Source organism: Kuraishia capsulata, genomic scaffold (assembly GCF_000576695.1).
Source record: "Kuraishia capsulata CBS 1993 genomic scaffold, Kuraishia_capsulata_scaffold_5, whole genome shotgun sequence".
Classification (NCBI taxonomy): Eukaryota; Fungi; Ascomycota; class Pichiomycetes; order Pichiales; family Pichiaceae; genus Kuraishia; species Kuraishia capsulata.
In genome coordinates, this window is record NW_019172954.1 from 1,194,700 (window position 1) to 1,218,927 (window position 24,228).

Consider the following 24,228-nt stretch of genomic DNA (forward strand, 5'->3'; position numbering starts at 1 on the left):
CGGTATCGTTCGTGTCTTCGTCAAAGTCTTCTTTCATGCTTTGCGTCTTCTATTTGTCCGTTTCTCATGCTTTAACTCTTCTCTCAGGCCTGCCATGCACGTGAACATCAATCGAATGTCCTAGTATCTGCAAATGGTGATACTTGGCTGTCATCTGCTTTTTGGCTGGGATATCTCTCAAATTCCCATTTTCCTCGCCTTCCTCTTCTTCCTGCAGTATCTGAACTTCTCCAGTCAGAGCCTCTCCTATACCGCCTCCTCTAGTTTCGCCTTCTTCCTCGAGTATCTGAGTTGCTCCCGCCTCTTTGTCTGCACTCCAAATATCCTCTTTGATCAATAACCCTGAAAGCTTCTTAGACCCCAGAATCAGCGGGTCCAGCGCATCTCGTATCTGCTGAACAGTCTCAGATGTCATCACCAAAACACACTTCCATCCATTCTGCTCCAACGGAATAGATATCTGGTATTTCCCCTTTGAGGCAGACTCGGCAATATCCCGCGCTGTGCTTATTATCAGCAAGTTTTCAAGCGAGGTGTCTAGCACGTACTTAAGTATATCGCCCTTCAGTTGCTCCAGCATAAGACTAAGCTCGCGTTCTCTTATTTTTATCTTTTTCGGAGCTCTCCTCAGTCGAACAAGCACTTTTCGATTTTTGTTGTGGGTTACAGCGGGTATCGCCGCCGTTGCTGCGTTCTCCGAGGCCTGACGGATGGCCTGGTGATTGATGAACACTCTCACTGGGATAACTTTATGAGCAGAAACTCGTAAAAATGCGCGTCTAAGGAAGTTAGTGGAAAATTAGCTGCATTCCATAGTTAAATCATTATACTCACTTTGGTGCCATCTCTACTTCTTTGTTCCTAAAGTATGCGCATCCCACAGATCCTACAACTTTCAATATTCAACCCCAAAAGGCAAAAATGGCAGATGCCGTGTCATTATTCCAAAGTGGCGATAGCTGAAAGAGGACCACCTATTCGTCTTCCACGTTCCTTTCCTCTACTAAACACTCAATTATCACTGAAAACCACAGAAATGGCCGACAGATACTCGTTCTCGTTGACCACGTTTTCGCCATCGTAAGTAGAGATGTTGATTTTTTTGTTCTCTGTTCGCAGACTGCTAACCCTTCATAGTGGCACTTTGAAGCAGATCGAACATGCTCTCAACGCCGTCAAACAAGGAGTGACGTCGCTGGGAATCAAATCCACTAATGGAATTGTCCTTGCGACTGAGCGCAAATCTAACTCCGCATTGATCAATGTGGACCACATTGAGAAGATCTCACTGATCACACCCAACATCGGAATGACCTACTCTGGAATGGGGCCAGATTTTCGCGTTCTCGTGGACTCGTCGAGAAAGGTGTCCCACACTGCGTACAAGAGAGTCTACAACGAGTATCCCCCAACCAAAATTCTGGTGAGTGAAACTGCCAAGATCATACAGGAGGCGACGCAATCCGGTGGTGTAAGACCATATGGAGTGTCGCTGCTTGTAGGTGGCTACGACGATTCCAATGGCTACATGTTATACCAAGTTGACCCTTCTGGAGCTTACTTTCCTTGGAAGGCTACGGCAATTGGAAAGGGGTCCACCGCGGCGAAAACGTTTTTGGAGAAGAGGTGGAACGAGGAGCTGGAGCTTGAAGATGCCATCCACATTGCACTGTTGACTTTGAAGGAGTCAATTGAGGGCGATATGAACGGTGACACCGTTGAAATCAGTATAATTGGCGAAGAAAACGAGCACCTGCTTGGTTTCACTGGAGATTCACGCGTTGCGGGTCCACGTTTCAGGAAATTGAGTGCACAGGAGATAAACGACAGGCTAGATGCGTTGTAGGTGGGTACAGACGAAGATTTAAGGCCCGGGGTGAGAATGCGAAAAGGCTCTTGAAGATGAAGCGAAGAAGAATACGAAGGAACTGAAGAGTTACAACGTTGAAGTAGCACACAGACAGGTAGTTCATGTTAGAATACAATCAGGTTCTTGAAAGATACGAAGAAGCTAAAAAGTGAAGACAGATACTTGGTGTAATACAAATACACTCGAAACATGGGATGCGAGTGAGTTGGATGAAATAGGCGGCACTCTCCAGAAGTCTGGATGTTATAACTCCGCTTCTTACGAAACTTCAACACTGCTCCTATTTGGCAAACTTAAAACAGTATTTTTATAGTCTAAAGAACGGTGATAAAGAATGAATATAAGAAACAATAATTGTTGGTAGGAAAATGATTTCCAAGATTGTGGAAACGGTAGTGAGAGGGTTCGCATGGCTGGCATGGCTGAAAGCTTCAACCCGCACCATTTTCCGAAATTGCAGCAATTGAGCTACTTCTTTTGCTCAAACAGAGTTGCACATATCATATACAACACTTCCGTCTTTACCAATCAAGTCTTCAACATAGTCCACAAACTTCCCCAGTGGAATCATATCGATGGTTCCCAAAGGACCAGTGGTATTCAAGGGCTGGCCTCCATATAATACCCTCAAAAATTTGTCTCCGTGTTTATCCCACATCTCAAAACTGAGTTCTGCTCCCATTCCTGGCCATCTCATAAAATCAACCTGCAATATGCCGAGCATTGGCCCGATGGAACCGTCATGGCCGACATTATGCATGTACCTCAATGCAAGAGCTCCCTCCTGCTTCTGGACCAGTCTGTGTTTCAGTTCATTCAAAAATGCTCCGTAGTTTGAAACATCGTAAAGAGTAGAGTTTTTGGAGGCACGGTATTGGTAACTCCATTCGAAGTCTCCCAGGCGGAACACCTGCTCAGCATCCTCCTGGGTGACACATTTTGTGGGGTCGTCAATGCTGCATGGCAGATCATAGCCGTGACAACTACGGAACGCGAAATTATCGAAGTAATGATCGAATGACATGTGAAATCCCTCAGATTCTGGATCAACACCAGTGATGGAATCCAGTTTTGAATAAAGAGAGTCTGCCCGGGTGAGGTGCTCGACCCATTCGTCAGATGCATAGATCCATTCCCGCATGTCGGTTGCATAATCACAGGTGTAGGCAGGTTCCAAAGAGTCAATGGCGTCGAGCTGAATTTTGGCCTTGATTTTGGACTCGCTGGGATAGATCGCTTTGGCAACAGCAGAGAGAACCTCGGAGGTAATCACGTTGTTGGTGACGCGAAATTGCACCAGTTCTGGATCGTACTCAGCTGGCAGAAATCCAAGAAGGTCGCGGTACACCTTGGCAACGTCCTTGCCGTGCTGGTAACAATCTTGAAGTCCCTGGTACGAGATTTGGGGTAGTTGACAAGTTCCGTTGTATCCTGTTTGCTCGGAATAGGCGAAAGGATTTTCTGGGTCAACATAATTGGCCCAAGCAACCTGCAGAGTAGAATCGTTACCCGCATTGAAACCGGAGTAGTAGTAGTTGGAACTCTCGTCACAGTAAAGAGAAATATCCTCAAAAGGCAGCGTATTGGCCAAATAAGGAGTTCTCTTGTGGTGACGGTGCATCAATTCCACATATTCGAGCGTATACGAAGAGTTTGGTGTGGGGTATTCGGTGCTTCTGACGTGCGGCATGTTGCAGAAATTGTAGGCACCATATTTGGAGTCCGCAACATGCGACGTGTTGTAGAATCCTCCATTGGTCCCACTCGACTTATTGAACACAGTATCCAGGTCAGAAAATGGACTATCTTTTGGCTCGTAAAAGTGCTTGTAGGTCGAGGTGTCGTAAGTCTTGATAGCAGACACCATCGAGACCAGGCTCAGAAGAACAGTCGTAGATAACATGGTTTAAGGTTGAAACCAACAATTAAAAAGATGGGAGCGGATAGGTATTGAGGGTATAGATATCTTCCTCGGAGCTTAAGGCAGATTTCGCCCTCTTTATATACCCAGCACCTCTTGACTCTGATCAATGCGGTATGTACTGCCTATTGAAGACTTATGTCCAATTAATGAGCAAACAGCTCACCCGTGGTGTCTGGATCAGGAAATTGCGTTCCCAAAGAGGTATATGCAGCATTCATGCAACCGATAAGTTTTTTTTCGAGAGAAGACGAGGGTCCCTGGCTAATGCTCGCTGCGTAAAATGGAGCTAGGTCTACATGTATGTGCCTGATTGGGGTTTCCCAGTCACGTGAATACCATGCGCTTGCCCACGTTGGCAGTGCATTCAGCCGGAAAAGCTGGTTGATTGGTTGAAAAGGGCGAGGTTTGAGTGGATTGGATGAATTTTAAGATATTAGCTCAAAAATTTCATCGAATAACCAGGAAAGTTTTTGATTCTTCCTATTCTTGAGAGATGTTGTAATTGCAATCTAGGACTTTTGAGTGGGGCAGGCGCCGGACTGCATAGCTAAGATAAGGAGTGCATCGGATCGGCATTGCGATTCCTGGTGCGTTATTTATGGTGTAAATAGTATTTCAATTATTTGTGTAGATACCACTTTGAGAATTTGTTTATGAAATAAGTGAGTTCAATCTGGGAGTGCATTGAGTGGTAAATTGAGGAGTAGTCGAGAGCCCCAGTGGATAACACGCTGAAAAACTCGATTCAATTCCCGTTGGAAACTCGCAATGGAAGCTCCAATTCCATCAACCAGACTTTTACCTACTCTCTAAAAACAAAATACCTGGTCGTCCTGCTTGGACTGATACACTCCCTTGGCAAACCCAACACTCTCCGCAAGCTCAATTATGAGCTTCTTCATGGGCATCGGACCGCATACAAAAATCTTGGTGTCCTCAGATGCTGCAGGCATATACTTCTCGAACATTTCCTTCGTAATGTATCCGGTTTCTCCTTCCCAGTTGGCTGGAGGATGGGTCAACGTGTAAGCTACCTTAAAGTTAGGATACGCGGCAGCAAGTGAGTCAAGCTCTTGTCTCAGCAAGATGTCGTTCTCTGTCTCGTTAGCAAACAAAAGCGACACTTCGGTGAGGTCCTCTGGGGTGGTGGTGATATAACTCATCACCTGGAGCAGCGGGGTGATCCCGGATCCACCCGCAATCATTCCAATTTTGCGTGCCATGTTCGGCCTGTAGGCCATGCGACCTACAGGCCCGCGGAATGACACGCTCTGACCCTCCTTGAGCCCGGCAAAGTACTTGGATACGGTTCCGTCCTTGTACGACTTGACCAGAATATCGAAAAACCCTTCATCGTATTGACCAGAAACTGGCGTATAGAAGCGGATTTCATCCTTGCCATCAATCGGCACCTTACACGCGACATGGTGGCCAACGGGAATGTCCAAGTTCTCTGCTTCACTGTACAGCTTAAAACGGTAGATGGCCGAGTTCTTGGAGATCACTGTCTTGTCAATAAGCTCGAATTCCTTCCACTTCTCGGGATGCAACGACTTTCTTCTGACTATAAAAGTTGTTAGTGATTAAAATTGATAAAGATAACTCGAAAATTGACTCACGGTAAGCCCTGAACATCCTGATCGAAAGGAAGATGGCCAGACCAACGGCAGCATAGGGAACGTATCTCCAGTCGTGCACGCCAACCCCGAATAGGATCAGACACGAGGGAATCACAATTCCATGCAGCGGAGTCTTTAGCAGATGGGACGTATCTTTTACTTGCGACATTGGGTTTGTTCGGAAAGAAGAGAGCGCTTGAGGTTGATTTGTGAGACGACGGATCTATGTGGTGTACATGTCGTGTCACACTCAACAACTAATTCTGTCAAATATTTCACGGGTATATAAACCTTCACGTGACTTTCTTGAATCCCGCACCTCAACCTATCCCGCGCTCGGCATTGTGGGGAAAAGTCCAGACTGTGCCAATGGAAAGCAGATCTACACACAACTGATGCGGAAACTTTAAATGAAACTTCCAAATTTTTCATATTTTTTAATGACAGCCATAAACTCTCTCATCCATTTCCTGTTCCTTTTTTTTCCGCACATTTTTTCCGCAATCTTGGTCACCTTACTCCTGGCTCGTTCTCCTCCGTCAAACCCCAACGCAGCAAAAAAAAGCAAGTGTTTCCTGATTGGGCTTAATTGAGGCTTCCAAAAGAAGACGTCTTTCCCGATTCGGCGGTATATGCCATTCAAATACATCATTCTGCTAAACTCCATTAGCTCAACTATGGCAAATTTGACTCGCAATTTCCACCGGAACAGTCTAATCGATGCGATGAGGTTTTTCTAAGTGGGGTTCCATATATTGAGGCATATCCCCATTGTCCGAGACGACCAAAGCTTCCCACTCAATTGGCAACTCTTACATTGTTGCGAAAAATCACCTAAAGGGTAGTCTATACTGCTCCCAATGCTGTCATTATTGCTTCTGCTTAGTGCAGTTTCTGCCACTTTGCTCGATGACCATTCGTACTATGACGCTTCCAATCGTGTTGCGGGGACAGACCTGTACAACAAGTACAACCACTTTGCCAACCAGCCATATGTTGCCAATGGCTATATTGGGTCCCGCATTCCTAATCTGGGCCAAGGCTTTACGTATGATCAAGCTGCCAATACTTCAAGTGCCTTGCTTGACAATGGGTGGCCATTATTCGACAAAAGGTACGCCGGATCGTTTGCTGCTGGGTTCTACGATCTCCAACCCAACACCACCGGGACCAATTTTCCAGAGCTTGAAAAATTGGGTTATGAGTCTGTCATTAGTTCAATTCCCGAGTGGACCACTCTTCTATTGCAACTGAACTACACGGACTCCGATGGCGCCTTCCACTCTGCTACCTTGGACCCTCAACTGACAAACACTACAAAAGTCGGTTCAATCTCAGATTATTACCAGGAATTGAGTTTCAATAAGGGGACTGTCACTACGGGATTCTTCTGGGAGAAATTGGTTTATGTAACGATTACGGTTTTTGCACACCGTTTCCTACCCACCCTCGGTGTGGTTAACATTGCACTTGAGTTTAACAACTCCACCGAAGTGTCCAATGTGACCCTTTCTGCAACGGACATTCTAGATTTTTCTACTAGTCAACGGACCTGGCTGGAAGACATTGGTTCCACTGAGGATGGAATTTACATTGTGGTGAACCCGCTGAACATCGATTACAAATCAGCCACAGTTTTTTCACGTCTTGTGTATGACGATGTGGCTAACGCCTTTGACGTCCACAATTCCTCCACCTCGGTTTCGGCTACTGCCGTTTTCGATGTGCAATTGGACTCTGAGTCTTTTGAACAATTGAACATTACCAAGTTTGCTGGAGTTGTGTCCAGTGATTATTTGAACGACAACTCTACGGATGACCCGTTCACTCCGTTCGATAAGGCCCAGGGTATAGCCTATAACTCCTCCGAGGTTGGTTATGACATAATCTACTCACTGCATCTGGAAGCATGGAGCGATCTTTGGGGAGACTCTCGAATCTCAGTTCCTTCGGATGCAACTCTCACGTTGGCTGCTGAGGCTTCTATCTACCACCTGCTAGCAAATACCCGTTCTGGAGCCTCTGGAGTGACCTCTGCCCTTGCAGTTTCGGGACTCTCTTCCGACTCATATGGTGGAATGGTGTTCTGGGATACAGATCTTTGGATGTTGCCAGCTCTAATACCTTTTTCACCAGAACATGCGGTTGCAGTCTCGAAGTTCCGTCACGAAACCCATCCACAAGCCATTAGAAATGCAGAGTCACGTGGTTTTGACGGAGCCGCATACTCGTGGACTTCGGGAAGGTTTGGTAACTGCACGTCCACTGGACCCTGCTTCGATTACGAGTACCACATTAACGTGGCTGTCTCACTGAGTGTTTGGAAGCTGTTCCTTGCGGGCGCTATTGACGACGATTATCTTGCCGAATACGGATATCCAATTATCCGCGATGCTGCCGACTTTTTTGCCAGTTACGTGGAGTTCAACGACACGCTGGGTGCATATACCACTAACAACCTGACGGACCCAGACGAATATGCCAACTTCAAGAACAACGGTGCGTACACCAATGCCGGAATTTCGCAGGTCATGAAATGGGCATCTTTGATCGGAGAATATTTGGATACCAATGACACAAACGCGGATTGGCTGGATATCGAGCAGAATATGTATTTGCCGGTTTCGGACTACAACGTGACTCTGGAGTACTCTGGAATGAACTCTTCAGTGGAGATCAAACAAGCTGATGTGGTTTTGATAACGTACCCACTGGATGATAATGATCATGCTTTTGTCCAGGACTTGGACTATGACAAGGACCGCGCCGTTTTGGACATGACTTACTACTCCGAACACCAGTCGTCGCAAGGTCCAGCCATGACTTTCCCCGTATTCAGTGCTGTTGCAGCCAAATTGAACGACTTTGGATGTGGCTCACAGACATATCTGCTAAAGTCGATTGAGCCATTTTTGAGACTTCCTTTTGGGCAAATGTCAGAGCAAAACAATGACGACTACTACACCAACGGAGGAACTCACCCTGCTTTCCCCTTTCTCACTGGCCATGGAGGTGTCTTACAAGGCTTTGTTTTTGGACTTACGGGACTATCGTTTGGATACCGGGCCAATGGCTCAGATTTCGAGCGTCTCTTGAACTTTGATCCGGTTGCCTTGCCCTTGTTCCCGGGTGGTATCTCGATAGAGGGAATCCAATACAATGGGCAAGTTCTGGATGTCATCATTGATGATGATGAAGCCACTCTGGTTCACCGTGCAGGCAAGAAATCCGTATCTGTGTATGTGGATTCGCGCAACCCACAGGGAGGAGTCACGTATACCCTACATCCAGACGCCAACCTCACGTTGCCACTTTTCTTTCCAAACGAGAACTTTGCTGGATCCATAACCGAGTGTCGGGCAAGTGTTGTGGCAGTCTCAGCGTCGTTGGACGGTGATGTTCCTGAGTCGTTGATCGATGGTGATAATTCTACCACCTGGCAGGCTAGTCTGAAAAACGAGACGGCCGCTGTTCTGCTAGACCTTGGCTCCATATATCAGGTGTCGAGTGGAATCATTGTTTGGGGTGATAGACTGGCCAAAAGCGTTTCTCTGAGCGCCGTGCCTGAAACACTGGCTCGTCGGTATCTCCAAGGTTCCTTGGCGCAAAATGCCACGGCTTTCGAGGCGAAAGCAGAGGCTAGGGAGATTGTTTCTGAATTGAAAATAAAGCCCAGTTACAATGCAACCGGGATTCGGGATCCCTATGACGTCCAGGTTGGAACGGCTAACTTTACTCTGTTTGACCTCGAGAAGCCCTCGCATGTGCGTTATGTGCTCTTTGAAGTAGATGGAGTATATGACGAGTCTGACGACACTACTGGGGCTGTTATTGCCGAAATATCGTTGTTTTAAATGATATTTTCTAGGAATAGAAGTTATGCCCATGGCGCATGTAGACATAACTGATAAGCGATAAGAAGCATCCTGCAGATACTGAAAAAACTTTAGGTTAGTCACTACCAAATGATGAGCCCTAAGAAGGAGACGTAATAGACCATCACCATTGTTGGTAGTTACTGGACAAAAGCATTTTTCATTGTCTTTATTATATTACTCATCACGCTCCCTAGTCATAACCTATTTTGCTCGTTTTCTAGAATTCCCGTCACCGATCCACCGGACCTGGTGGCTCGGTTATAAGTCTCGTCCCTCTTCGCAGTAACTCCCTCCTTTTGGACAATTTGTCCGCGATGTGGTCGTGTGGTACCTAATTAGGGTTTCTTTGCGCTTTTCAACAAGCCGCCTTTAGATCCCCCAACTTTGCAATCCCATTCTTTGCCCCCAGCAACTTAATATTGTGCCTGAGAAGACAGAGTCTTGGAAAATGAACGATATTCTTCTTCCTTCGAAAATAGCGTGCAGTTCATGTCGCCGCAAGCGGGTCAAGTGCGACAAGCAACGACCACTCTGCTCTAGGTGTTACAAAGGTGGCAGCGAATGCCACTACCAGGAACCCAAAAAGACAGGACCCAAGCCCAAGATCCCAGATATGTTCCAGATACTTGACAATAACCTGGATTTTGTTATGAAGGATACCGGACTTTCTTTGAGCACGACAGGGTCGGAAGTGGACACAGAAACGCCGCTTTCTGCCTATTCAGACACAGACATACAAGCTGGTTTGAGTGCTGAAGAGGTGTTTGCTCTGTTTTTCAACGAAAACGCTCATATAAGCCAGATTTTACTCCGCCCGAAATTTGAGCGCAATTTCTATCGCGGAGTGTTCGTGTACGGAGTCCTTGAAACACTGATGCGGGCCTTGGTGTATCGCCAGCATCCAAAGTATGAACAGATAGCGGACCATTTCTACCTAGAGGCCCTCCAGGGGTTGGACTCGATTGAAAGAACGACTGATAGGTCGCCCCAGTCGATTCATGCTTCCATGAACTCGGTTGCTTATCTTCAGGCATGGTTATTAATCTGCGAATATGAGTGCCATACGCTACGGTTCCGCAGTTGTTCTATCAACATTGCCAGATGCAAGCGTCTAGCCCAGCAGATGAACCTGGATTTGATAGATAGCAAAGTCAGGTTCAGTTGGCGAGGCGTTCTTTTGGAGGATGTGGGATCCATTGATGGTGAGGACGGCAGCTTTCCAGAGTGGAGTTTGATCGAGGAGAAACGCAGAACGTTTTGGTATGTGTTCATGGTTGGACAATGTCCTGCTGAAGTTGCATCGGCTTTTGTTATTGAGTACATACATACCAAGATGCCGATGACATATTCCTCGTTCAGCACAGCCCGCCATGCGGAAAGGGGATTCATGGGTGCGGCGCTCGAGAGTCTCCGGCGAGGCGAGACCATCCCGGATTTGGACGAGTTTTCAGCGCTGGTTCTTCAGATGGGCGTCGTGCAGCACGTGTGTGATTGGAACCGATCTTTTGAAATTGAGCCCATGAGGGAATCGCTCGATGCGGACTACTTGGAAGCCTTGAAGAAAAAGGCTGCTGGTTTCGAAAACAGCCTCAACAGTCTTCACTCTGTAACCATCTCTGATGGTCCGGGAGGGCACCTCCTGAACTTGAATCGAGTAGTGGGCGCTCTGTGTACATATCACCATCTATATGAGCATCTGTACCAGCAGATCAGCTTTGGGGGTTCCAAACAGCTCTCACCTGCCATTACCGACTCTTTTGACTACTATCGCAAGAAGAATCTGATCTATTTATACCTTCTGATTGACATTTGCAACGATGTGCAGACTTCGCGGTTGCTCAAATGCAACCCGCTCTTTACGCTTTTACTCAATGCTGGAATACAATGTACTGTGGGGATTGTGGACAAGATCATGACAATGAAGCCTGAATTCCGGTTGCCAAAAGAGAATATCGAAGGGTTTGTTCAAAGACTCCAGCAGACTGCCGAATCGTTGAGGGACTCCACCAAGCGTCTCGACCTCAACGTCAACGACTACTTCTCCGACGGCTTCAAAGATGCGCTAGAGGAGCTCGAGGAGCTGTGGGAGTCAGGCTGTGATTGGACACGGGTTATCATGTGAGTGAAATATCATCTCAATACCTTCTCTTGAACCTCCGAAAAATACCCCAGATTTCACAGCTTGGGAGAGCTTTCTATCTCTACGTGCTCCAAATTCCGCCTTATGACCACCTCAACACCCCGTCAATGCCACTATCTGTTTTATGCACTTTTACTATCTGCTTTATAAACTTTTGCCTTTTTTTTGGCTGCGCAGTACTGGCTCCGTTTGCACGCATTAATTTCGTTTTCTCGCGTTTTTCTCATATTGTAGTCCGGACCCAGATCACTCTCACGTGACCCGACGCGATCTCGGTTCGTCATTACCCCGCCTGGCCCGTCCACCCCACAGTCGAGGAAGTATAAAAGATCATGAGTAAATCCCTCGAAATAATGACTTGATCTACAGGTTATCTAATTTAACCACAGCTCAACATGTCCCTTCCATCACCACCACCAGCCGGTGTCTACACGCCAATCCCCACCTTCTTCAAGAAGGACGGATACGCCATAGACTATGATGCAATTGTCGCCCACTGCCAGTTTCTCCACAAGGCCGGCATCCAAGGTGCTGCCATTCACGGTTCCACCGGTGAAGGTGTTCACCTGACCCGTACTGAGCGTGTTGAGGTCATCAAGCGCGTCCGTGCTGCTCTGCCTGCAGATTTCGTGATCCTCGGAGGTGTTGTACAGAACTCCCTCCAGGAAGCCTTGGACGAGGTGGAAGCCTTGAAGAGCGCTGGAGCTGCCTATGCCCTCACTCTCGGCTCCAACTACTTTGGTCTGGCTATCAAGCAACAGGGAATCATTGACTGGTTCACTTCTTTTGCCGACAAGAGTGCTTTGCCAGTGCTTTTGTACGTGTACCCAGGAGTTTCCAACGGACTGTCGCTTTCTCCAGAGACCATAATCCACCTGAGTGCCCATAAAAACATCGTTGGATGCAAGATCTCCCACGGAGACGTTTCCCACCACACTCTGATTGGTCTCTCGCCTGAGATCCAGAAGAACAACTTCCTTCCGCTGACCGGTCTCGGTCAATTGCTGCTGCCAGTTCTGACTGTAGGCTTCAAGGGAACTGTCGATGCCATTTCAGGAGCTTTCCCAAAGATCTACGTCAAGGTATTCAACTTGTTTCAAGAGGGCAAGATCGATGAGGCCAGAAAATACCAGCTCGTGATCAGCAGAGCCGAGGAGATCGTGGTGAAGTCGGGTGTCATTGGTATCAAAACTGCCATTCACAAGGCCACTGGGTTTGGAGAGTCCGTCCTTGGAAGAGCTCCTTTGAACCAGGATGTCGACGCAGGTGCTTGGGCATCTACTCTTGGATATTTCGATGCAATCACCGAGGTGGAGAACTCTTTGTAAGTAAAAATATGCGACTTCAACAGTAGACTTGATCGCAGAGATCAGGCTTAAGTCTTATAGGGTTAGTTCGAAATTGGGATTGCAACTGTAGAGATAGAAGATCAAGCTGGTAAGCGGAAACTGCCACTCAATAAAACACCCATGCCATAAAGGCACTGCTTAGCATTGTCCTGCTGTTGGTTCCTCGTGTTTTTTTCAATTGTCACAACTATAGGCTGATACTCACCAATTGCAAACGACCGGCTTCCTGCGGGATTAACGCAACCATACATCGTAACCTCTCAACATTGTTCAATCATCTCGATTGATGATCACAGAACAGGATCCTTCACTAGCTCAGCTTGTTGCCTGCAACCAGAACATGACTTGGCCTCGGCCTATTACATTGTGAAGTTGACGGGCCCAGGTCAATCCCCATGGCTTAACTGTCGTTTGGCTCTTTGAAAAACCTTATTAGAGTAGAAACTGAAAACGCTAACTTTTGATAGTGGTGTGATCTTACTGATTGTGACGGATCTCGGACTGAGGACCGTTATGAACGTCCCCTTGATTCTGAAAAGTCTTGCCCTTTGGCTGATTCTTAAAGGCGAAACATAATTTGACTTCATCAACTCGTCTTGTGAGCCTTCTTCATTTTGCCCATCTGCTCTTTTCATCATTTTAGTTCTTTCCTTTAAACTTTCCACTGGACTAATGAATTGTCTCCTCCTTCACTGCTTAACCGAATTATCAAGCCAGTCTCGCGTAGGGTCCCACGATACCTGCGACGGCGATAGTTCAAACTCCACGTCAAACATGTTAAAGTTTCTCAACCCATTGGTACGAGAATCGTTCGGTGGTTGCTGGGGCGGTTGTGGCTGCTGGGAACTGCCCATTCCGGCAAACATTACTGGGTAATCCTGTGAAGTCTTGCGGCGCTTTGTACGTGATTTCTTGGGTGATCCAATCTGAATTCCCTCGTCGTTACCATTTGGCTGTGTTTCATTCGAGAGTATTCCGGGATCGACATTCAGGTTCACAGGGAACTTGAACCATTGGAAGATGTTCTCCAAAGACTCCACTGGTTGGATAAGCTGTGATTGCGGCAATCCCGAGAAGGATTGCGCTGGCTGTGCAGTTTTAGTTGCTGTTTTCTGCTGTTTCTGGAACTGCTGGAGCGACCCGAGGGCTGCAGTCGGCGAGTTGGCCGCAAAGTTACCGGAATAGTACTGGATGTTGCTCAGAACGCCATTGTTGTTTTGGAAGCTGAACTGGTTGGGTGGTGATGTCGTGATTCCTGATCTCTCCTCCGCATTTTTGAGATTAGGAATCTTCTGAGAGAAAATGAAGTCGAGCACAAACGCATTGTTCCGCATATCGCTGAAGATCTTGGAGTTCTTGGCGTGTTCGTCGCTCTCTTCCTCCGATTCGGAAGGATCGCCATGAACACGCTTCTTCGTAGAGTAGATGGTCTTTCTCCGCACATTCATGGTCTCGCCCATCAAGAACTTGATTATCATAGCATACCTAGCAGCACAGCCCCAATGAGTACCAATTTTGAGCATTGAGCTCACCAAAACATCCTCGTCAGGAGGAGACGGAATCTCCTTATTAATGGAATCCACCATCACCAGTCTCCCGGCAACCCATAGGGTGAATGCGAAACACGGTCCGAGTGACCCGAACGCATCATCTGTTGTGTAAAATATTGTCTCTATGGTCCGGATTGTCTTTGTCAAAGTGTCCACCTCCAGGAGACAACGGTCCCTGGCAATCTTTGAGGAGGAAAGGTAATCAGATTGTGCGTGTGGATATCCAATCGCGGAATTCAGTCTGATCATGGCTGTGTGGTACAAAGAGGCTAGGTTAAAGTCCATTTGGGTCATGCCATCCCACGTGGTAGCCCTATCCATGAGAGCTTGATACCTTGGAGGAATCGTGGATTTCCACTTCAACAGTCGGTTGTACAAATTGAGGAAGTTCTTCTGGAATGAGTACACTTCGGTCGAGTCAAAGATGTCCACCTGCTTGCGTAGGAACAAATGAATCTCACCCAAAACATGCAGCAGTTCAACGTAATACGCAAACGAATCGTACAATTCCTCGGTATCGTAAAAATTTTCGCCTTCAGGAGTCAAACTAGGAGATCCCTTGGAAGAAGTTTGCCAATACCACAGCGAATGCTTCACAGGCAGCATACAAGTGATCTCATCGCCGGGAATCTTCAGCGAAAACGAATTGGAAATGGCTGAAAAAACGTCCAGAATGTAGATCCCCCAAAAAAGCCGGCGTCGACTCTCTTCCTCCACCCAATTGTCCGGTTTCCGGAGAAACTTGGCTGGATTCGTACTCAAAGACTTGCGTTTCCTGCTGGATGTCGACTGTGAGCCTGGAGTAACAGTGTTCGGGGGCGAGTTCGGCGAAGCTTGCTCCGACGAGGTCGCGATAGATGGTCGCCGTACCTTATTTTCCAGGAACTGCATGTGCTGGGAGTTATTCGTTTCCTTGGTGAGCCCTAGATGGGTCACGGCAGAGGAAATCAGTGAAATAAACGACCAGGTTTCCGGGTTATTGAGCGAACCAAACGATTGGTAAGCAAGCAGAGTCATTGCCTGCAGCTGCTCAAGTGTCACCATCGATATACATCTCAACACGATCTTCTCCTTGCACAGGGCAAAATATGCAGTCGAATCGGACTTCTGCAATTGAGAGTCCACATATTTAAGAGTAACCAAGATTATGGCATACTTAATCACGCAGTCCTTGTCCTCTTGGATTTTGTGGAGTATGGAGTCTTTGTGCAGAATTGGAAAAGCAGGGTGGACTTTTTCAAAGTAGATTGCCACCAGTCTGGTGATAGGCGGCAAGTTGGGAAATTCTGGCATTGACTCGAGCGGAGACGACTGAGTCAAAGGAGTTTGCTGGTTTATTGGCATCGTTTCTGCCGTTTGCTGGCCCAGCTGCAAGGGCACACCCTGACCACTCTGATCAAATTGACTGAAACTTCCACTATTTCCACCATGTCTATTCGGCTGAACCGTCTGCTGGCCCGTAGTGCCACCACCCGGGCGGTTGGACGCCTCCAAACGCACCATCCGCTCGAATAGTGCCACCACATCTGACTTAACCGAGCCAATATCGTCCTCCACGCGCGTACACGCGTTCTCCACCGACTCCAGCCTCTCATTGAACTCCTTACCATATCCACGCTTCAGTCCGGGCCGCTTCATCGGCGAATAGACACACTCCATCTTGTTCTTCACGCAGTACGAGCACAGAGGCCTGATTCCATCGCACTTGACCTTGCGCACTTTGCAAGTGTCGCAGGACTTGGAAATTCGCCTCCCGGATACATCGTCGTCGAGCGGCGAGTCTAAATCCTCCTTTTTGAACATTTTCGCGAGAGTTTCGCAGTTTTTTTGCGGAATCAAACGCTTGGAGTAAAGCTATTCTGCTGGCCCAGAGGCCAAAGGGGCTCAAAAAAGATGGGGAGACGGGAGAACTTTCGTCCGATATTCTGGTTGAAACACGACGGGGGGACCAGGGTTTATAAACCCATCTAGATGATGAGAACTCCTTCTATGGGACTGATTGAAAATTTCCGGGACTATACTCGGGTGTTGGTGCGTTTGAGAACATATTCAAATACCGTTTGCCCTTATTTTGGATTTTGGCATTGGTATTTCACAATGGTCATCGACTCTCACGTCCATCTGTACTCTGCGGAGAACAACGAAGACCTAAGATGGATGTCTCCAGACCTCTCCATTGCCGGAGAACATGGTTTGGCCGCGTATAAGAAGGCAGCCGGCAAGGAATTTACCGGACTGGTGTTTCTGGAGGTTGATGTGAAGGCAGACTCAGACAACTGGGATCTGGCTGTTAAGGAGTACGCTTATGTGGTTGATGAGTTTGAGAATGACAAAGACCTGACATACAAGAAGATCGTGCCGTGGATACCATTGGCGTCTTCCAGAATGGAAGAGTTTCTCCAGCAATTAGTGGAATCGCGTGGACAAGCCTTGTATGACAAGTACGTCTCTGGGTTCAGATACCTATTCCAGGACAAGCCTTCGGGAACGATGAAAAATCCCACGATTGTTGCGAATCTGAACAAGCTGGCCGGGCAAAAGCGTTACACCTTTGATATTGGTATTGACATTCATTCTTACGGGGTCTGGGAGTACCAGGAGTGTCTTGAACTACTGGAGAAGGTTGACGCTGGTTTGGTCTGGGTGTTCAACCACCTTGGTAAGCCCGACTTTGAAAGCGCAGAGAAGTTTGCCCAATGGAACGACTACGTTGACAAGATGGCTGCGGTGCTTTCTGCCAAAAAAGCCACAAGTTACATGAAGATTTCTGGTGGTTTCTCGGAGATTCCAAGGCACATCACAGACGTGCAAGCCATCGCCGCATTGATCAAACCGTATGTAGATAAAAGTCTCGCAGTCTGGGGGAAAGAGAACCTCATATTTGGCTCTGACTGGCCCGTTTGTGTGCTCAATGGCGGTTCCATAGAGAAATGGCTCCAGATTCTGGATATACTCGGCCTGGATGCGGCCGTCTTCGATCGTAACGTGTGCGGCTGCTACGGCTCGGTCTCGGGTTGTTGTTGACCCGAGAAATCCGGGGTCGCCTGCCCCACCCAAAGAAATCCTCGAAATATAAAAAGAGATCCTTCACGTTGATTTGCACGAATCTTCCTCCGTAATTTTTGTAAGTTATAGATAGATTCTTTTCATAACATACACTTCAATGTTCGAACTACTCAAAGGAAAGACTGTTGCCATTACAGGTGCCTCAACCGGAATTGGGCGCGCCATTGCCAGAGGCATGTACCAGCAAGGAGCCAACGTGGTGATCAACTACTTCCCCGAGAACAAGGAGCAAATCAAAGAGATCCTGGAAAAGGACTATGACAATGATACTGAACGTGTGGAGTTTGTGCTCGGCGATGTTAGCGATCCGGCCACGTCTACAGATTTGGTGGCTAAGACTGTGGCCAAGCACGGCCGTCTGGACGTGTTTGTCTCCAACGCGGGAATTTGCAAATTTTACGACTTTTTGGAGATCCCAGCTGATGAGTACCGCAGACACATTGACATCAACTTGAACGGGTGCTACTTTGCTACGCAAGCAGCTGCCAGGCAAATGGCCAAGCAGGAGCCCAGTGGAGGCTCCATCATCGGTATCTCGTCCATCAGTGCGCTCGTTGGTGGTGGATACCAGACCCATTACACTCCAACTAAGGCTGGAATTTTGTCCATGATGCAGAGTGAGGCCGTCGCCCTTGGAAAGTACGGAATCCGTGCTAATGCCCTTCTTCCAGGAACAATCCGTACCCAGCTGAACGATGAGGACTTGGCTGATGAGGTGAAGAGAGACGCTATGAACAAGCGTATTCCATTGGGCAGATTCGGTTTGCCAACTGACTTGGCTGGACCTGCCATTTTCCTTGCTTGTGAGGAATTGAGTGGATATGTTACTGGTGCTCAGATTCTGGTAGACGGAGGGTTGTTTGTGAATCTGCAATAAAGAATGAAAGAAAAATCGTAGAATGAGGTTTGGACTGAGGTCGAGAGTGCGAGATCTCAAAATCTCACATCAGACCTGTATATAAATCCTTTACATATGAGTACTATGGTGCAGTGCATAATAAAAACATTTCGAATAGAACAGGCCGTGAGAAAGTTGATTTGCCTAAGTTGCATAGAGGTGTAATGAGGCGTTCCGAGGCGTTTTTCCTGAAAATCAACCGACAAATGGATATTTTATCAATAGGAAACAATATTTAATACGTTGCATTACTAGGTAATCGTTTTTTGGAGTGAAGGGGTTGGTGTTCGACGTACTCTGGATACTCGGCAGATCACCACCTCGATACTGGATAGAAAGAAATGATCAATACCGCACAAAAGCATAGAAATGTTCACACAAAAATTGCAAAAGCAGATGGACAGTGCTAATTGACAATATGAACCTTTTTTTTACTAGTTTTTTGGTGTATTGGTGGTCCCCTACTGATTAGCACCTCAGTTATAACGAAACGAATGGTATGTGTCAGAGGAGGACATGCCATAGGAGGTCCAAAAAAATAGAGAAAAATCTGGAAAATTATCCTTCGTATAATTCACACCCATATTGTATATTTTTTACTCTTAGTTCGTTATTTATGCTCCGTATTGTGGTGTTTATGTCTTAACAGCCCACAGCTCAAGGTGTAGTTGCACAGACTTTGTGACCAAAGGCACGTGAAGTTGACTTTGAACGGCGATATACTATTTTTTCCATTGTTGCACAAACTCAGATAGACCCAGCATTCCTTACGAACATTTCCATTTTCAGTTTCAATAAGAATGGCATTCTACAACTATTAATATGCAATCCGCACAACGTAGATGCATAACAACCATCTGCTTTCAAACTACACCATCTCTTCACCAAGAAGCATTAAATTATAATTTATTTGAAATATCAAGCAATTTTGGCCTCCTCGTCATCAGAAGATGATGAAATCACACCACGATTGGTATTAGAGTAGTCCACCTCGCCGTGGAGCTCCTCGGACAACTGCTCGAGAGTCTTGCGCTTAGTTTCTGGGATTAACAGCGTGGTGAAAAATCCGAGCAACATGAACAGAGCGAAGATCTGCATCACGTGAGGCAACCAACAGTTCTTGTTGTCAGGGGCGCAGCCTTTATTTTGTAAAGTACCAATGGCAGTCTGGGCAATGATGGCACCAACCTTACCAGAGGCAGCAGAAAGACCATGAGCAGTGGATCTGTAACGGGTTGGGAAACACTCTCCGGGCACAATAAAGGTGGTTGTGTTAGGTCCGAAGTTCTGGAAGAACTGGGCCAGAACGTACATCGCCAGTTTTCCATGCTCGCCAATTTTGTGGTAGCCAAAACCAATGATACACAGAATGGCTGTGAGCAAGACGAAGCCCATCAACTGGACAGGCTTACGGCCAAATGTGTCAATAGTCGCGACTGAAAACCAGTATCCGGGAATCGAACCAGCACACACCAGAATCAGGTTACCGGCAGCAGAGTTGTAAAGCGAATGGTAAACGTTCTTGGAACTGGCATAGCCAATGGTCTGGAGAATAGTAGCAGTGTTCAAACCCAGTCCGTAGTAAGCAACATCAAGAGTGAACCACGAACCAGCGGTTCCAAGTAAGATCTTTCCGTGCTTCCACTGGGAAAAGTGGCCGATAAAGTCCTTAAAGGAAGCCTTTGGAATGTCAACGGCGTAGTCGTTCTCAGACTCGCGCAGAATTTCAATCTGTTCGGCACCAGCATCCCCGTGTTCACCAGAAACAAACTTAGCAACATCAGCAGTACCCTTCTCAAGCTCACGAGAAACATCGAACGTGTAACGTGGTGATTCTGGAATAGTCAGCCTGAAGTACAGCGCAATACACCCAGGCACAGCACCCATTCCAATGAGTATTCTCCACGTAGTGTCGCAGGCATGGATACAAGCCGCACCACATTCAGCAGCGGAGTCAGCAGTGATCAAAGAGTCCTTATAAGCGGCAATGCAAACGATGGCCACGATACCTGCAAACAGCTGTCCCCAACCCTGGTTCGCAAACACAGCACCCATGATGGCACCTCTCCATTTGGTGGTTGCAAATTCCGAAGTAATAATTGAAGACAATGGATAGTCTCCACCAATACCAATACCCTGAATAATACGGTAGAAAGTAAGGATGGCTGGGAACGAAATCGCCGAGGACTCTCCAATGGTGGTCTGTAGGACGGTAGCAGCAATGATCACGATAAGTTCGGTTCCGTAAATCTTCTTACGGCCGACGTAATCGGCCAACCATCCGAAGCCTACCTGGCCAATAACTGTTCCGACAGAGGTGGAAACTTTGAGCATTGTCGTGGTGGAGTCTGGAATGTGGCCTCCCCAGTAGACGTAAGCCATGATGGAGACACCCAGGTTAATGGCGAAAATGTCGTAGGAGTCCGTCAAGAAACCAACACCGGAAACCATGATGGCGCGAATATGGTACCAGCCAAATTTGGCGTTATCAATCTTTTCCAGGGCCAATCTTCGACGCTCTAGGGGATCCTCGATGTGTGCAAAGTCATTGATGAAATTGTGGTATGCGGCGTTTCCGCCGGCTGTCTTTATTCCAGACATATAAGAGGTCGAGAGGATGAGATCGTGGACTGGAAAATCATTTCAAGGGGCATTTCTAGGGAGTCTCCCCCATTTATATACGAATCAAATGCCATGCACATGAAGGCAGCAAACCCATTCACAATAGAATCTCTGATAAATCTGCATCAACGTGGGCCTCCACGTGCGGTAGTGTGCTTCTCAATTCCCCGCGACGCGCAGAGCGTGCGAAGTTTAAGCGCTAAGGTTTTGACATGAACAATCAATATAGAATGGTCCGCTGAGCGGTGCTGTTGCACTGAATGGCTGATGTACAGGTAAAACGTATTGTTGAAGGAATTGTAGAGCAATACATGGCAAAAATCTGCTGAGAACTTGCAATCTGGGGGCTTCCTCATAGCCCTTCAACCCATGCCTCTTACCCGTTTGGGCGGCTGTCAGAGTCGTGTGAGCTTGGCGGCCCCACGTGGTCAAGCCTCGTCTGGGGTTCTCAAACAGTCTAAATTGCACTGGCATATCTTTGTCTAAGCCAAATTGGGGCAACGTGGGCCTGAGGCTCGTGTGCAAGGTGCGTTTGAGCCTTTAATGAATTTGAGGCGCAATATACAATGAACGCAGTAGTCAACGAACTTATTCAATGGGGAAGGCTCGATTAGCCGCGGACCGGAAAGTGGACTGAAAATTAGACCTAAGATTTTTTTACGGTGCCGTGCTCGACTGCCTCGTGGCTGGCTGACTGGGACAATGTTGCCTATTTTAGAGGCATATCTGGGAGGCTCTTTCGGATAACTCAATTGAGACTGAAGCTTTCGAGGCGCGTTAGGGTTTGTTCTGCTAAAGCCCATTCTCGGAGTTTCGAATTTAACGTCTATTTTGAGTTAGGAGCTTTTATTTTGTAGAGGGAATTTAAAATCAAATGTGTTTGAGGATAAGCTGTGGGCCTGTGACAAGTTGCTCGCTTTTCTTCTTATCTTTGAGTCATTTAGTCTCCACTAGCTCTTGGCTCTGGTCTCAATTCAGTCGCAATTAGCAGTTCGCTCGGTTTTAGTTCCAGCTTGCTCCGCAGACAACCGTTACATCATAATTTCTCCTTCCCTACACCCGTTTTAGGTATTCATCATATCTTAATCATATACACATGCATCTCATCACAGCTTATCCCAACAGAGACTGCTTAAAATCAATCATCTCACGTGGAAGCTGGACATAGTAATTGTCCAAATCTTCGAATTCTGCCCTAACCACCTTTCTCAAATACTCCGAAATCTCGGCCCTCTCTGTAACCTTCTTAATTCCATAAACATTGTCACGTGTCAGTCTAAAGCTCTCACATGCATCCCTGAAAAACTTGCTCTTGCAAATTTCGCTCACCTCAGGGACAAAGTCAATCACTGCAGACAAAAACCCGTTCTTGTCCACCGCGCGTTCACCCTGGGCAATTACAAGCATTTGGATGAGGTTGTTTGACTCAGGTCCCCATGATTTGAGGTACTCGACAACATTGGCAACAGCTTGCACCGGCAAAACGAGCGATTTCTTCTGAACCGCGTCTCTTGCCAAACGCATTACATTTGAACGGTGATCAAGCATAATCATCTTGTCGACAAGGCTGCTAATCACAGCACCATAATATTCTCCATTTACACCGCGCAGAATGCTTCCAATGCCTTCAACATCCGACACGCTTGCGTCAAAGTCCGCACGGGAAACCGCCAAAGTCCAGAACCGCAACGCGAGATTGAACTTCTGCTCATCCGCACATCTCTCCGCAAGATGGACGAGACAGTGCACATCAACATCTGGTAACCAGTCAATTGAATCGAACTTTGCCACCGCTTCGCGAGCAAGACCCAGTTCAACATCAGCCAACGCAACCACAAACGAGCTCAGCATTGGCGAAACTGTCTGAGAAAGTTGTGATTCTGTAGCTTTTGAGGCTTTGATGACCTTGTCCATGAAGGCTGTTGCCAGTGCGGGGTCCCGCGTAGAAGTTACCAAACCCTGTACAAATGCAGCGTACACTTCTGGCTTGGCCCGTCTAACCTCAGCATTTTCAGAACATGAATGCGTGTATTCTGCATAGAGGTCCTGCAACAGTGAAAATTCGTGCTGGCAAAGTCTCATCATCCCAACAAAATAAGCACCATCTTGAGAAGCCTTTCCAGTGCACATGCGGTGCACTTCACGTGCAGTCAGGCTTCCAGGACCGTAAGCATTCATGCAAAACACGAGATCGTTGTAGACTTCAGATTCAAATTCTTGCTCCTTGCGAATTGTAAGAAGCTCCGAAGCAACCTGGTAAAACTGGGCGCCATTTGCCGAGTCGTTCTCGGCAAAACTGCGTCTTGATCCCTTAAGGAGTGAAGAAATGACTGTGGAATATACTTGAGCATTTGGCTTTTTGCCAGACTGAAGCAGTGCTGAGTAAACCTCAAGTAACAAAGTCAGCTGTTCCTCGATAGTCTCGCGAGTTCCGGTGCGCTTCGCAATAGCGGCTAGAACATCAGCATAGACCTCCACTGGAAGATCCGCGCTCTCGTGGCTCGCTAGGTGTTGGTAAACCGCATACACCTCATTGAATTTCTGAGCTGCCATGTATTGCGTTATGGCATCTGTTTGCACACAGACGAAATCCTCAAAAGATTCCAAGGACGAAGGCGAAGAGTCCAGGGAAGGGGGTTGGTCACTTTTTTGCTGCTTGTCAAAAATCGGAGCTGCCTCCTGAGAAACTTGTATGGGTGAAGATTCTTGAAGCTTCTGTGCTTCTTCCAGTGGTTTCTGCACTTTCTGGAACTTTTGATTCTGAGGCTTCTCCACAGCGGCAGCAGCAGATTCCTTGTCTTCGGCTATCTGCTCCCTCTCGTAAATCGTGAAATCGTCTTTAACAACCCCCTGGTTGTAGCTCATAGTAGTAAAGGCCCTGCTGAACACGGCAGTATCGTCACGCCGCAGGTTCGAAAGGTAGTGTAAGCCTTTTGGCTGAAGTCCTGGCCGGCCGTTCACGAGCTTGCGGTTCGGCACACGATCGCGGCTCTGTTTAAACTGGTCAAAAGACAAGAATGAGGGATCATAGATAAACACGTAGTTGGTTACCACGGACGAGTGGGGCCGCGCAAAATGCTCCCAGTAATCGTGAGAAGCATAATCGTCCTCGTTCTCACGGGCAACGTTTTCTGCTATAGTCAAATCCCTGTGGGTAGCATAACTTGGTTTGAAAAAAGGATGAGGAGGACGAGATTCATCAGTCCATGACTGACGGCGGTGTGGATTTTTGATCGGTGTGAAAGGCGAAGCACTGCATTTGGTAGCCGTCTTAGACAAGCTCACCAAAGTTTTGAACACCATCTTTGAGCT

General features: G+C 47.3%; 13 protein-coding genes across 13 annotated transcripts; 6 read left to right on the forward strand and 7 right to left on the reverse strand.

Moving 5' to 3' along the window:
- Positions 1-64: 64 nt before the first annotated feature.
- On the reverse strand, positions 65-845 carry KUCA_T00004619001 (uncharacterized protein; the record flags this gene model as incomplete). The annotated part of the gene is made up of 2 exons (XM_022601372.1): positions 65-779; positions 835-845. The coding sequence occupies 2 exons, from the start codon at positions 843-845 to the stop codon at positions 65-67; spliced, it is 726 nt and encodes a 241-aa protein (XP_022460625.1).
- A 191-nt stretch (positions 846-1,036) lies between these two features.
- Positions 1,037-1,846, forward strand: KUCA_T00004620001 (uncharacterized protein; the record flags this gene model as incomplete). Its single annotated transcript, XM_022601373.1, has 2 exons — positions 1,037-1,080; positions 1,138-1,846. 2 exons carry the CDS (start codon positions 1,037-1,039, stop codon positions 1,844-1,846), a joined length of 753 nt encoding a protein of 250 aa, XP_022460626.1.
- Positions 1,847-2,351: 505 nt separating this feature from the next.
- KUCA_T00004621001 (uncharacterized protein) lies at positions 2,352-3,773 on the reverse strand (the record flags this gene model as incomplete). The annotated part of the gene is made up of 1 exon (XM_022601375.1): positions 2,352-3,773. One exon carries the CDS (start codon positions 3,771-3,773, stop codon positions 2,352-2,354), a length of 1,422 nt encoding a protein of 473 aa, XP_022460627.1.
- Positions 3,774-4,603: 830 nt separating this feature from the next.
- KUCA_T00004622001 (uncharacterized protein) lies at positions 4,604-5,582 on the reverse strand (the record flags this gene model as incomplete). Its single annotated transcript, XM_022601376.1, has 2 exons — positions 4,604-5,358; positions 5,414-5,582. The coding sequence occupies 2 exons, from the start codon at positions 5,580-5,582 to the stop codon at positions 4,604-4,606; spliced, it is 924 nt and encodes a 307-aa protein (XP_022460628.1).
- Positions 5,583-6,273: 691 nt separating this feature from the next.
- KUCA_T00004623001 (uncharacterized protein) lies at positions 6,274-9,267 on the forward strand (the record flags this gene model as incomplete). The annotated part of the gene is made up of 1 exon (XM_022601377.1): positions 6,274-9,267. One exon carries the CDS (start codon positions 6,274-6,276, stop codon positions 9,265-9,267), a length of 2,994 nt encoding a protein of 997 aa, XP_022460629.1.
- Positions 9,268-9,739: 472 nt separating this feature from the next.
- KUCA_T00004624001 (uncharacterized protein) lies at positions 9,740-11,413 on the forward strand (the record flags this gene model as incomplete). The annotated part of the gene is made up of 1 exon (XM_022601378.1): positions 9,740-11,413. The coding sequence occupies one exon, from the start codon at positions 9,740-9,742 to the stop codon at positions 11,411-11,413; it is 1,674 nt and encodes a 557-aa protein (XP_022460630.1).
- A 413-nt stretch (positions 11,414-11,826) lies between these two features.
- KUCA_T00004625001 (uncharacterized protein) lies at positions 11,827-12,759 on the forward strand (the record flags this gene model as incomplete). Its single annotated transcript, XM_022601379.1, has 1 exon — positions 11,827-12,759. The coding sequence occupies one exon, from the start codon at positions 11,827-11,829 to the stop codon at positions 12,757-12,759; it is 933 nt and encodes a 310-aa protein (XP_022460631.1).
- A 710-nt stretch (positions 12,760-13,469) lies between these two features.
- On the reverse strand, positions 13,470-16,133 carry KUCA_T00004626001 (uncharacterized protein; the record flags this gene model as incomplete). The annotated part of the gene is made up of 1 exon (XM_022601380.1): positions 13,470-16,133. One exon carries the CDS (start codon positions 16,131-16,133, stop codon positions 13,470-13,472), a length of 2,664 nt encoding a protein of 887 aa, XP_022460632.1.
- A 294-nt stretch (positions 16,134-16,427) lies between these two features.
- On the forward strand, positions 16,428-17,354 carry KUCA_T00004627001 (uncharacterized protein; the record flags this gene model as incomplete). Its single annotated transcript, XM_022601381.1, has 1 exon — positions 16,428-17,354. One exon carries the CDS (start codon positions 16,428-16,430, stop codon positions 17,352-17,354), a length of 927 nt encoding a protein of 308 aa, XP_022460633.1.
- A 139-nt stretch (positions 17,355-17,493) lies between these two features.
- On the forward strand, positions 17,494-18,273 carry KUCA_T00004628001 (uncharacterized protein; the record flags this gene model as incomplete). The annotated part of the gene is made up of 1 exon (XM_022601382.1): positions 17,494-18,273. The coding sequence occupies one exon, from the start codon at positions 17,494-17,496 to the stop codon at positions 18,271-18,273; it is 780 nt and encodes a 259-aa protein (XP_022460634.1).
- Positions 18,274-19,212: 939 nt separating this feature from the next.
- Positions 19,213-20,895, reverse strand: KUCA_T00004629001 (uncharacterized protein; the record flags this gene model as incomplete). Its single annotated transcript, XM_022601383.1, has 1 exon — positions 19,213-20,895. The coding sequence occupies one exon, from the start codon at positions 20,893-20,895 to the stop codon at positions 19,213-19,215; it is 1,683 nt and encodes a 560-aa protein (XP_022460635.1).
- Positions 20,896-21,398: 503 nt separating this feature from the next.
- Positions 21,399-21,719, reverse strand: KUCA_T00004630001 (uncharacterized protein; the record flags this gene model as incomplete). Its single annotated transcript, XM_022601384.1, has 1 exon — positions 21,399-21,719. The coding sequence occupies one exon, from the start codon at positions 21,717-21,719 to the stop codon at positions 21,399-21,401; it is 321 nt and encodes a 106-aa protein (XP_022460636.1).
- Positions 21,720-22,029: 310 nt separating this feature from the next.
- On the reverse strand, positions 22,030-24,219 carry KUCA_T00004631001 (uncharacterized protein; the record flags this gene model as incomplete). Its single annotated transcript, XM_022601386.1, has 1 exon — positions 22,030-24,219. The coding sequence occupies one exon, from the start codon at positions 24,217-24,219 to the stop codon at positions 22,030-22,032; it is 2,190 nt and encodes a 729-aa protein (XP_022460637.1).
- Between the last annotated feature and the right edge of the window lie 9 nt (positions 24,220-24,228).